This window comes from Athene cunicularia, assembly GCF_003259725.1.
Source record: "Athene cunicularia isolate RWA chromosome 2 unlocalized genomic scaffold, athCun1 chr2_part1, whole genome shotgun sequence".
NCBI classification, from domain to species: domain Eukaryota; kingdom Metazoa; phylum Chordata; class Aves; order Strigiformes; family Strigidae; genus Athene; species Athene cunicularia.
The window spans coordinates 28,763,699-28,776,958 of NW_020799095.1; the positions used below are offsets into that span (position 1 = coordinate 28,763,699).

A 13,260-nucleotide genomic window follows, 5' to 3' on the forward strand; every position below is an offset into this window, starting at 1 on the left:
ACACTGACACTATTGAAGCAGTTGCCCTGAATCATCCATCACTGTCACCAGAATAAGCCTGGACAATGTTAGTGGTTTGACAGATTCTGGAAATAACGTATCTAATTCTGTTACAGTGTCTTCAGTACACAAACACAGCTAAAGGATTTATTTCTCTCAAGGTGAACATGTCTCTCAGGTTAATAAAAGTTGCGCTCATCTACCTGCAGCAGCAGCGGCAGCACTTATTTAAAGTGACAGTCACACAAGTGGTAGTGCTGAACTATTATATGGGTCTGACAGCACACAATAATCACATCAGAACAAGATGATTAATATTTTTCTATTATAAAGCCAAAGGATGCATAAGACAAGCACAAAACAGGTAAGTTCAGATATTTCTCCATTTTCCTAGCAAAAGTTTTGCAGTAACTTATGTAACCTAAAGACTCCTGAAATACTTCTTTTCAGTGACATCTGAAGTTAGAATCTGAGACAACCTCTCCCTTTAAACATGAGAGTTTCTTCTACTCTGCAGGTATGGGCACCTTTTGCACACTTATCACAACCCTTATAGTGGAGATCAAAGGACAGAGCAATAAATTCAGCAAAAGACAGAGAAATAAATTTTATTAAGTGTCTGCACTGTTGCAATCTCACTGGAAATCTAAACACTTCGCTACCAGAACAGTGACCCAACGTGGCAGTCTTAAGCACTTGTGGTCTGTGGTAGTCAGAAGAGAGGCCGACACGTCTGAACATCTACAAAGCACTGATCCAGTCTGCCTGGATTCCTTGGGGCATCTCCAGAGAAAGGCATTTCTAGTTTATTTACATTAATTTCCCAGTTCTCCTATTCAGCATACAAGAAATGTAGGTGGTTTAGCCACATAAGATTCGGTTTATTCAGTTTCCTTGTATAAAGATGTAAACTTAACTAAGCGCTGCTTGCAAAATGAGGATGAGTCTAAACCAGCAGCAACACCAACTTGTTCAAGTGCACTATGAAAGCATTGAGCACACACTGAAACTGGAAGCCTGGATTCTACAGGGTCTGTCGTCTCCAGAAAAAGCAGAGAAATACCCTGAGCGACCAAATCATGGACCAACCCTGGCAAACTGAAAGAACACTGGCATTGAGTATAACAGAGGGGAAGCAGCACATCAGCTGACTCTACCATTTAAATAAGAACAGATACTAAAAGTGACTGATCTTGACTTCCTCTTATTATGGGTAGTTTGACTAGATTCACCATTAAAAACAAAGCAAACACGCCACACTCCAACAGTCAAACCCTAACATCTTAATTTCATATTGTGGAAAAATCATCAAATTCTCAATCAAAAAAGACGTTAAAAATCTTACCGAAACATTTTTTAGACATTCTTCACAGGACCTCTGGGAAAACTCTGAACATGCTGGAACAAAAACAAAACAAGAAGAGATGACATTTATTTTTACTCAGTAATGTCAAGCATTTAACACAACATTTAGCCTTTTCTTTTTGCTACTTCTAGATACAAGCAACGACTTTGTAGTGAAAGCTCAGTAATCCCATTCCAGGGAACTGTAGCAGAGAGAGATACAAAGCATTTAAGTTTGACCTCTAACACAGTTAGGGAAACAATTCAAGCTTATCTTTAACTTCAATTTGCTTTCTCTAAGGTCAACAGAGGAGAGACAACCCAAGAGCCTCTCTGTATCTCCTCCAGAGTTCTAAGACTTCTACACTTCAATTTAGAGAACACTCCAAGTTTTGCAGCTTTGGAAGCCTAGCAAAAGCTGACCCTTGCCTAGGGTTGGTTCCCCTTCCATAGATACTAAACTTTCTCTGAGGGAAAAAGTTTTTAAAAGATAAAGATCTCCAAATAACATGATTTTAAATAACCAAAAAAAAAAATTTCCAAACATAGGCCAAAGTTATTTTGTAATAGGTCAACAAGAACTCCAACAGATGTTTGAAAAGCCAAGCAATGCAGAAGGACTTAATTTTTTCCTTGAATTTTAAAAAAACTTCTAAACTAAAAAAAGAAACTATTTACTTGTGTTCACATTCAGAGGATTCCAGCTAAAGGTTATAACTTGCATTTAGAAGTACTGCATGCTTATTGTCTTAAGACTGGTCTTTTTTTTATCCACAATGTAGCCATAATTCATTGCCCAGAGGACCAGATATTATATTGAAGTTTTAACCTAGATGAACCACCTGACAGATGAGGGGGAGTCTCTGCTCCTGGTCTGAACCTGGGTTTTTCTTACAATAATTGTAGTTCCTATGATCATTTTTAATACCATTTAATGAAACCGAGTTTTGATTGTTTCCATGTATATCGTAAATATGAGGGGAAAATATCTCCAAATAAGAAATCCAATTCTACTTTTAATGAATAACTGTATCAGTCACAAGCAGTTATTAATCTGAGCTAAATTATTGAGACAATGACATATTTCAATGTTCTCTTTTCATAATTCAAAATTAGATCTTTCCAGTACTAATTCTTAACATTAAATGTCTTTTATGTACCAGTATATTTAGCTTTAATATATCTGCACAGATAAAACCCACTATTTTATCCAGTACCAACTAACATTGTTACCAGTACCAATTAACTGAGAACTAAGGCACATACACCAATTCATGGGGAAAAAGAACCCAAAACACACGAGTAACAGATTCAGAAATAGTTCTCATCTTAAGTTAAAAAATTTTCAAATGGTATTATTCCACATGGAATACCACGATGCTTATTATAAAAATTCTTCATTCCATTTGCAATTTCAGATTTAAAATATCTAAACAAACCAGCTTTCTGAACATGAATTAATGTCAGAAGCATGCAAGTACACCAAGGGCTTCTAAGAATGTGGTTTAAGTTACATTTTCAGTAACCAAACCATCTACAGCAAATTGAAGAAATGTAACATTCCTCAGATTCTTATCAAAGAGGGTAATCTCACAAGCTTTTTGTGCTGTTTATCTTCTTTAATTGCCTGCCTACTGACATATTATAGCAAATAACCTATATTGGCATATAACCAAAAAATGGAGGCTTAAATTATAAAAAAATTAAGACTTCTATTATTTATGTTTATTCTAAAAAACAACATAAAATAATCTTAATGAAAATACTTCAGAATATATCATCACTGCATATATCTCAAAAATAATATCATCTTTATGTATTGTTGTTACAAAATTTAACATTACTGTGAGCAACTTAAAAATATTTTTTTCCCCATTGTGCTTTATATATTTCTGTGGTCACCTAAAGAGGTATATAAGTTTCCCAGCAGTTACTGTGTCCTCCCCAAAAGCAGACGACTGAACAGAACACCTCAAACTGAAAGAGAAGGAAAAACAAAGATCCCCTCCAAACCACCCTGCTAGAGCATTATGTGTACCAGCACATTAAAAAATTCAGAACTGTTGTTGATATAAATAGATATCAAGTGGACAGTCTCCTGCCAGTATTTCAAGGTACTACTGCATTATCTTCATCAGGGAAAAAATAAGTGTAAGCCATAGCACCAATACCAACAATAATTCACACTGTATTTTAAAGAGTATTTATCAAACATAATCATTCCTTCTCTACTGGCACATAACACCAGCATTAATCACCTAACATATAATGAGAAATCATTTTAATATACCAAGCCAGGTTTATCAAGCTGTGGAAGCATTATTTTGATAAGTATAATTTTTACCAAAATAGTTTAGCATAACACCTTGTACAGAGTCAACTGTAGCTGTATGATGGTTATGCTCTCAAAAGATAAGAAGCAGCTATTGCTGTTGATGCACTTTTTTTTGGTTACAGCTAGAAAGCTGACCACACATACAGAAATTGCACTGAGTTAACTATACACCAATTACCTATATGATCTCACTTTCTAGGACACATACTCATGGACCAGGGTAACAATGCTCAAATACAGAAAAAGGCTGTTCTTTCACAAAATTAAGGTAAAATAGAATAGCACTGTCAATAATTTTTTTTTCTTTAACAACAGCTTCCCACCCTCCCTTTTCCAATATGTATTTGTACATAAAGGTGGCATATGCAGAGATTTATTTATTTTTATTTTTAGGAAGACAGGGGTCTATACCAGCATAGACTAAGGACTCATAACTGCCATACAATCTTAGGAGCAGTGAGGAATGTGGGGGGAACTCTTATTATTCCATTAAAAAAAACCCAACAAAGCAGTGAAACTGCTCAGTCAGAAACCTTTCAACACCTTCACTGAGCTTATTCATGACTAGTTTATTTTAATTTCTTCTGTTCCCACTCTCAGGCCAACACTGTTCTTCAACAGTTATTCCCTCCTACTGGTATAAGGGTACTTTCTCCAGGTACTCTTTATTCCCCCTCAACCTACCTTCTGCTTCAGCAATTAAAGCCATACTTTTCTTGGTGTTTTCTGAAATAGGGACCAGTCCAGCCTTTGTAATCCTGCTTTGTGCCAGTCCAGCCCTGCTGAACACTGGTGCTGAACTTGTGAAACATTTAACAGGAGGGCATACAAGGTCCCACAGTCTCATAAAACTCTCTCCTCACAAAAGCATCACTTCAGTAACTGATATGCATCTGACAGTCAACAAGTCTACCTCCTTACTTTTTGCCAACTGTTTCGATTTAAAATTAATACTAGTCGTATAGCATAACAATCCCATCTTTTATTTTTCACTTTAACCTTATTTCTAATATTTATTCCTTAAACATCACCCACATCTTTCTGTATAATATCATGATCCTTCTCCAAAACTACAACCAACTTAGTGTCATGAGCAAATTCCTAAACCCATGTAAGAATAACAATACATGAACATTTCTTTCCTATGGAATCCATAAGCAACTCCACTACCAATTCAGCCTAATTTTTGTATCCAACCAAACCCTTTGGTTTCACTTGTTTCGCAAACTACTAGAAAGATGGTGATTAACTTGCAGTTATTATCAGGCCTACCTTCTGTTCCTTCCTCTGAGAAATACCAACTGTTCCCTTTCTCTTCTGCCTCAATATAGTTGTCTCACAAAGTTGGATACTGCGTTTCTGAGCATAAACCCTCCCATAAAAGAAATGAAGCAACTCAAATTGGACTCTAGAAGTATATATCAAAGTCCACTAGAGATACCCTAATTTAACACAAACTAACCTGACACGTACCTTTCTGGTCAAGACTGCTAACAGTAACCAAGTTTGAGGACTAGCTTCATTTACCAACTGCTTTCCCAAAGCAGCTACGAGATAAACGAATCCAAGAAAACAAACAGGATGACAGGAGCACCTGCACCGGCTTCTCCTTCTAAGCCACATTCCTCCTCATCGGTCAGGACAGAGAAAGCCTAGGCGACTGCCGTCTCCTTGCAGCAAAACTCCCGATAACGCCACGGCCTCACACGCCGGCCACCAGTACAAACGCTAGTGCCATCGCCCCTTCCTTTGGTGGGAAGCTTGGAGCCAGCCTCTCGGGAGCGGGCTGCCTGCCCTGCCCCAGCGGTGGCGAGGGAGAGCAGGCGAGCCGGAGGCCGCAGGGGCGGCTGCTCTCCCGCCGCCCGGCCCCGGCCTGCTCCGAGGCAGGGGACGAGAACCAAAGCGACCCCCGAGCTCCACCAACTCTCCGGAAGGCGCTCCCGGGCGCCGCTCGGCTTCTGCAGGCCACAGCAGCATTTAGACCACTTTGTCTTTTGTAACGATACCACTGTTATTATTGAAAGTATTGCAATTGGTTTGTAGCATAGAGAGAGCAGATCTTAGCTGTTTGAGATGCTTTTGCAAATGCACTTGAGCCTTAACAAGGAATAAGATAAATGTTCTTCACAGTACTTGACCTTGCCATCCTATCTAACTTTAGACACCCAATTCACCTTACTGCAGAGATTAATCTCCCTAAAATCCCACACAGCAAGAGATGAGTAGCTCCAGGAAACAGTTCAGAGGAATTCAGATAACTGCTAGTAACTCTCATGACTTAGGCCAGTGTGTAAAATTAAAGGGAACAGACCTGAGTGTTGTTGCTTGGTTCCAAGGTTCTTGGCCCTCAATGCTGACTGCACCAGGATGGCTTTCTGAGAGATCTGATGGTTGAAGGGGCTGATTGGAAGTTGCCCTTACTTTAAATTAAGTTTCAACCTGTGCATTAAAAAGTTATTCACATTTCATTTTGCCTATATCGTCTTGGATTTTTTTCCAGCAACACTAGAGTCCCTGCTTCTCAGTCTTCAAAGAGTGTTAGAAAAATAAATCCGAAGTGTGGGTATATTGGCCATTTGGAAACAAAGATGTTTTTACTTGAGCTTAATGTAGGACAATACTGACTCATGACTTCAGCCTTCTTCAGCTGGCTGAATCATAGAATTGTTTGGGTTGGAAGGGACCTGTAAGGTCATCTAGTCCACCCCCCCTTGCAATGAGCAGGAACATCTGAAGACCAAGTTTTGCCATGTGGTCAAGTCCATAAATCTTTATGTCTGAAACACTTCTTTTTTCTCGTTTCTGTATTTTTGAGTCACATGGAACATGCTCTTGGAATAGTAGAGACAGATGAGTGACAAAGCTACCAAAGATAAGGAACTGTTTACACAGATAATAGCAATTCAATAGACTATAGCTAAGGAGGCATATGACAGATGTATAAAGTCATGAGAGGCATAGAAAAATGTCTCTTCTAATACAAGACCTAGAACACATTTATCAAGTAGAAGATTAAAAAAAAAAAATCCTTAGAAGAAAATAAAGTGTTTGAAGTATAGCTAAGTTGTGAAACTCTGTCTTTGGGTATTAAGGACACTAAAAGTCTAGATTAGTCCAAAAAGACTGGATTTGTGATGAATATGTCTGTCAACAGCTATTAAATACCAAGATATTGTCTCTTGTTCAGAAAGTCCCTAAACCACACTGCTAGAAGCTGTGTGCAATTGCCAAGGAAGATGCCAAGATGCATTATATGATTTCTTCATTCTGACATTACTCCTTAGGCATCTGGCATTGTTGACTGCCATTTTAGGTGAGATACTGAGCTAAAAGTGCCCTTGAAATTACTTCGTATAGCTGTTCTCATTATTTGTTTTTTCTCAAAATTTATATTCTACATAATTTGGATTAAGTGCACCAAATTATGTTTGAGGCAGAAGGAGAGTCCTCTAGCTAATTTTTTATATCTTTATTTGGGATGGTTTTATGTATTCAGTCAAAAATTACTCTCATAAAGCAACTCAAATTCCAAGCCAGATATTTTCTTGAGTTGCTTCTAGTATGGTTATTCTAAAGGAAGTATCTTTTAGCTGGAGCAAAGGGTAATGGGAAATGGGGGAAAAAGAAGAATTTGCTGAGAGATCTTCGGAAGTATGGTTACGTCCATCTTATGTGATCTAGATTTGTTATTCCTATGGGGGACAAAAACATTAACATAATTTATGAAAAGCTATGGTAATTCTCTCACAATAGCTATACTTACAGTAATGAATCACTTTTTTCTTGCTTAGGTAACCACTCTGTCCATAGACATAAATTCTCATGAAATGGAGTGTAGAAGACCTGAAAAAGTGATCTACTGAGAAACTGGGTTTCAAACAAGCAGTATGTATTACGATTAGAAACAAAAATAAAATCCCCGAATTTAAACAGATTTTGCTTATTTCTATCATAATTCTATATACATTTCAAATAATAACAAGGATTTTTCTACCAGTTCTGTAGATTCTACCTGGGGTTTTGAACAACATTTCTACTCATGTATTTTCAGCAGCAGCTCTGGCCCCTTTTCCTCATCTCTACTCCTCCCTTTTGATAGAACAGCTGAAGGAGCCTGGGTAGCTGAACAAAGAATGGATTGGGCTGACAGAGTGTTCTTGTCTTCTTTTTTTTTAGCTGGTTTATTTTCAATACTACCAGTGCAAAGAATTTCAAGGGTTACATATGAGTTACAAAGTCTGTGTGTGTTCAGCTGATTCCCTTAATGACAGTATTAATTCATCACTGTGAATTAGTTTACCCAGTTTGCCTGATTACAATATGAGTAAATAATTCAGCTGATAAATCATGTAAGTGATTAGAATGTTGGGGTTTTTTTCATTGCTGTGTTGGGCTTATGGACATAGGCCCTGGTAAAAGGCATTTTACTGCAGCAATACCTTGTTCAAAAAGGTTGTTTTAGTTTGTGGCTGACTGGATCATGACTATCTTCAGTTTACAATTTGATGTGTACTTTGAGCAGTGTACCCAGAAAAAGGAGTCTGTACCTCTCTCTGGATGCTTGTTCTTGCATTCAACAAACACTGTGGTGTATGAACAAAACCATTTCTGCAGTCCTATAGTGAACTGATGCAGCTGAAAGTTAGTTTTTCAGCTAAATCAGTGATACCCTATCTGGGCCACTGAGCAGGGGACCAAATTATTGTGCTGGCACAGCAGAGGAGGAATTGTGAGGACATGACTAATATCCCAAGGAAGAAGGAGGACCTCTTTTTTTCTTTTCTCAGTTGCAGGACCATCTTAAATGCATGTTGCCTTCGTATTAAGGCTTCATTGAAGTCATGCAAGAAGGTACATGTGAGGTTTAGTTAAAGTGGAGTACTAACTGTGATTAAATACCTACGCGGAGCACATCTGCTGAATAAGAATGTGCACCTTCATATAGTCATCCTTAAGAGTGTATTCAGATTCTAATAAAATGGCTCTTACAACTATCTTATTAAAATTCAAAGTATTAACAATACTATTTTATAGAGGAAGAGGTCCAGCCAGCCACAAGTTCAAACCAAAGTTTCTCAAGGTCAAATAAAGAAAATTAGATCTTCCAGGACAATATCCACCTTCTGTCTTGTAATAACCATCCTTCCATAAATAATCTTCACTGAAACAGAACTGCTAGAGATCCTAAAAACTAGAAGTGGTAAGTATCATAAACAGATTAGCTCCAGTCCTGCAAATACACAGATAGCAGATATTTTCAAGGGTTAGAACAATGCTGTATACAGGGGAAGTGATATATGTTATTCGAGGTTTTGCAATTTTGCTATAAATACAATGGCCCAATTTCACCTTTCAGGCAAACCCTGAGATTAAACCAGAGATTAAATTGACTGTTAAATAGTCTTAATAAATTCAGATGTAATCATCTGAATACTACTGGGATAGTTAAAGTAAGACAGTCTTCTCAATTGATGTGGGCCCTTGCTGCCATGGAAATAAGATTTGCACCCATGGTGATTTTTGGCTTGCAAAGCGGGAGCCTAGGAGAATATGCAGGATCACTTCAGTATCTCTGCTAAGGGTGGTGATAAATAGCAGCTGATTTTCTTTGGTTTTCTTTTCACAACACTCAGGTGACCACACACAGTATTTAGGGAGTCAACATGCTGTTTGAAGAGTATGTACGTAATTACTCAGTTATCTTTTGGATATATTGAAAGATAAAAATGTTAGTCTCATCAAAAAGACAGTGAAAATTTCTGCCTTCTGACTTTCACAGCTCATGTTACATGTGAGGTTTTTTTTGAAAAGGAATAGTTGTGAATAGCACCGCTATGTGCACTGTTACACAGAACGGTTAATAGTACTGAACTGCAGTCAAATTGAATTGTAGTCTACTGTTAGGTTTATTGTAATACTACTGTGACCAGAATGGAAAGCCAAGTGCTTCAAAACTTGTATTTTGGTAAAATCTGGCAATGCATAAACAGCTGTTAACATTTAGGCCTCTCTAATGTTTCAAACAAGGGAAGAGCAATGAATTTTCTAATATAACATGTTCTGAGCTGGTCACTTCTAGCAGGGCTAACTGATTTATTTTGAAAACCATTGGATTTATCTACACAATAACTATTTGTTAAATGCAGTGTTTCTTGGATAGAAGGGCTGATTTGTTTTCTGGCTGAGCAGTGTTGCACAAAAAATTGACAGACTGTTTGTTTAAGGAAAATGATTGATACCTTAGCATAGACTATTGTTCAGATCTCCCAAACAAGCTGGTTGGTTGCAGTATAGGTAGCGACGGGAGTTTCTGGATCAGATGAGGCTCCCCTAACTGCTTCTCTGCTCAGTTCTCACAACCTATCCGGCCTCTGATCCTGTGTGACTCCACTAGCACATGCATTATTGATTGCTGTAATTATTTTAAACTAATACATCTTACTGTATTAACTATGTGCAAAAAGACTGTCCTGTGTGACCATTTCTGCATCTACAGGAACAGTTTCTACAGATATTTATCAGCATCTTATTTGCGTGCAATCTGGTCAGTTCTGCAGCAGGAACCACCAGGAGTGTTTGGAAGGGCCAGATTCTCCACCCAGGATGTTAAATGACACATTTAGGCTTAGAAATTTGTCTTGGCCCAGCAGGAGCTTCCTGAGAGGAATCCTCAGCACTATCTGAAATCCCCACCTGAATCCTCACCCCATCTCCCTCAAGAGTTAGATCCTTTGTTGCAGAGGTGGTGACGAGCTGGGTCCATCACTTTGTCTTTGCTCAGTTGGGTCTCTCTTCTGTGCAGGGACTAGCTGAGGAGTTCATGGACCACCCAGGGAGTTAATGAGTTTAGTGCACTGAGTGTGCACACAGGGACATCCCTAAGACCCAGCTACACCACAATTATCACTGAAGGACAACTTGACTTTCCTCTGTATGTCTCACATAAAGCTTGAATTCCATAGCTCTTGCCACGGCACCTCTGTAATTGAAAGCTGTGCTGAACAGCGTTCATCCAGCTGTGAAGCAAGATAGACAACTCGTGATTTCCTGTGGCTTGCCTTCTGTCCGGTGGTTTAACTGGCCACAGGCTTTCCCCGGGAACATGGCTGTACTGCCACATGGATCATGCTGGTTTGCTTTCTGCTGTTTAAAACTGCTGTTGCTCCCTAGAGATATGTCTTTCCAAGATTCTGCTTTTTTTCCCCAGAATGAATTAATGTAATGAGACTTAATTTCATGTTTTGTATTCATCATTGGCTTTGCCTTATTAAATCTCCTCAGTCATAGCTGGGGCAAGAGAGACATTGTAGAGCTACAGTCAATTAGGGTAAACAGGAGAATCATAAAATGGAACAGCCCAATAAAAGAAGGGTACCGTTGCATTCCAGCAATTAATAACTTCACTTGATGTAAGATATCAGCTTAAAAAACTGACAGAAAATATCTCTTGGCTGCTATTTCCCAGGATTTATCTAACTTTGGAAAGGTTTCTTTTTGTAAAACTGATAAAGATCAGCTAACAATTAAATGCCAAAGTATAGGAGAAGTATTTACCCACACAGCTGCTTTTATTTAGTCCGTTTTCTGAACTGCGAGGGGACGAGATTTTCCCTTGGCATTTCACAATCTATATCATGATGGTTCACTTGGATGCTGGATCTTTTTCTTAATACTGTGTATTTCCTGGCTGTCAGCACTTCAGCTTTTCTTCCCCCTGCTGCAGGCCTGGATTTGGTTCGGAATGCTATATAGCTATGAAAAGACTGTAGTACTGATATCTCATCTATCTTCTGATTATTTTCAGTATAAAGTGCTAATAGAATTTCCTCCTTGAATCAGCTGAAGTAATTCAACAATCCTAATACCAAAACATCTTGCTGTACCTTTGATCTATCTTTCTCTCTCTGTTACCTTAATTCTGGCTAATTAAGAAATTGTATCTGTATCTAGTTACTTTCCAGAAGTTTTGTGCAATACCACTTCTACACCACTACAGAAAATGAACCCCTTCTATACTTTCATATACAATAGAAAATTCCCATATTTTAAAAGAGAAATGTATCATTCCAGGACACATCCCAGTATTACTTAATCGGGAATCTTGACAGTAGCAAGTACTTGCTCCTTTCAAGAAGTGAAGATACAGAGAAGTTAGTATTCATTACCGTGTTTCACAATATAAACCCACTTGTATTATCCAAAGCAGAGAACTATGATTTCAGAAAGTAGTATTACAAGTGTTCCAGTAGATACAGCATCTTGCCCAAATCTCCTTGCTTGTGGTATGGATCTGAGATGTGGAGAATTCGGGAGTTTCCAAATGTCTGCAATACACACCCCAGACATTTTCAAAACGAGTCTGATCCCTTGTTTTGATTTACAGATCGTTTCTTCCTAGACAATGGGTGACAGACTTGTTTATGACTGGTTTATAGGCCTAATGGGGATTTTCAATTTATACCTGATGTGCAAATTTCTGATGTTTTTCTCCATGCCTGTGCCAATGGAAAAGGAAGTCCTGCCTTCTGCTACATTCTCCTTTCTTATGTTCAGTCATCATTATGCACTTATCCATCAAGAGACACAATATACATGGTGGTTGGACACAGACAATATTTTCAAGAAATATAATTACGTCAAGTCATAGAAAAATCAAGTCATACTTTAAGAGCTTAAGAAAACAAATGAATAGCTTTCAGCAATTAGGAACTTGTGTTTATTCCTGTTAGAAGATGTGACAGCTGGGCACAGAAATAAACCAAAGGAAATGTGTTAAATTACTACAGCAGAAGATTATCAATAGCAAAATGAAATGAAAACACTGTAAAATTAGCTGTGAGAAAAAATCATTTCCAGAACTGACCTGGGAAACATGATTAATTTTAGTTTGCTAATTTACAATAGTATTCAAGCAAATCCAGTCATAGGCTGCATTATCTATGACAGACCATACAGAAGCTTCTACAGACCCTTGTGATGTCTCTGGCATAAGGTATCACCTGAGACATTGTCTTGTAAAGCTGCCTACTGGAGGGCTGCTGTAGAAATCTGGACCCAGAGAACTAACCTGCCCACACTAGGAAAGCAGGGAGAAGAGCCTACAATTCTTCTGGAAATAGGGCTGCCCATGAAACAAAGACAGCTGTGATGCATAGAAAGGGTCTTAATGAGAAGGACAATTTTTTAGGGACAGAAACTGTTGAAGGGAACCTTTCTTATCAAGAAACAGTAATTTACTTAGCTGACTTAGAGTCAAACTCAAAAGCTGCAGGGATTTTTGCACTTCAATATGCATACATAAGCAGCTCAGAGGCATATTTCATCAAATGGTGTTGTTTTCATGTTATCTATCTAATAAGATCTTTTTGAGTTCCCTTCCTGAGTTTTAAACCAGTAAGTCTCCATGATGTGTTTGAATCTTACCGTGAGCAGTGAAATCTAGTCCAAGAAAATTCTGTTCTGCCTAGTGTTCAAAATCTCCCTCATATAGGAGCTCTAAGCAGATTAGTTCTAAGAGAATTAAAGCTCTCAGGTGACTTCTCAAGTGAGGCAGACAGGCATCAGCTGCTAAGATTAGTGGT

At 38.2% G+C, this 13,260-nt stretch overlaps 1 protein-coding gene across 1 annotated transcript in view; it reads right to left on the reverse strand.

Annotated features, from left to right (window-relative positions):
• The window catches only part of LOC113477144 (pituitary tumor-transforming gene 1 protein-interacting protein-like), a 30,564-nt gene extending 25,147 nt beyond the window's left edge, over positions 1-5,417 (reverse strand). Inside the window, exons 1-3 of the mRNA XM_026843300.1 lie at positions 5,403-5,417; positions 5,274-5,307; positions 1,346-1,398 (exon numbers count right to left, since the gene is read on the reverse strand). Of these exons, the coding sequence (XP_026699101.1) occupies positions 1,346-1,398; positions 5,274-5,307; positions 5,403-5,417 (102 nt within the window). The remainder of the gene's footprint in view (positions 1-1,345; positions 1,399-5,273; positions 5,308-5,402) is intronic.
• Positions 5,418-13,260: the final 7,843 nt, after the last annotated feature.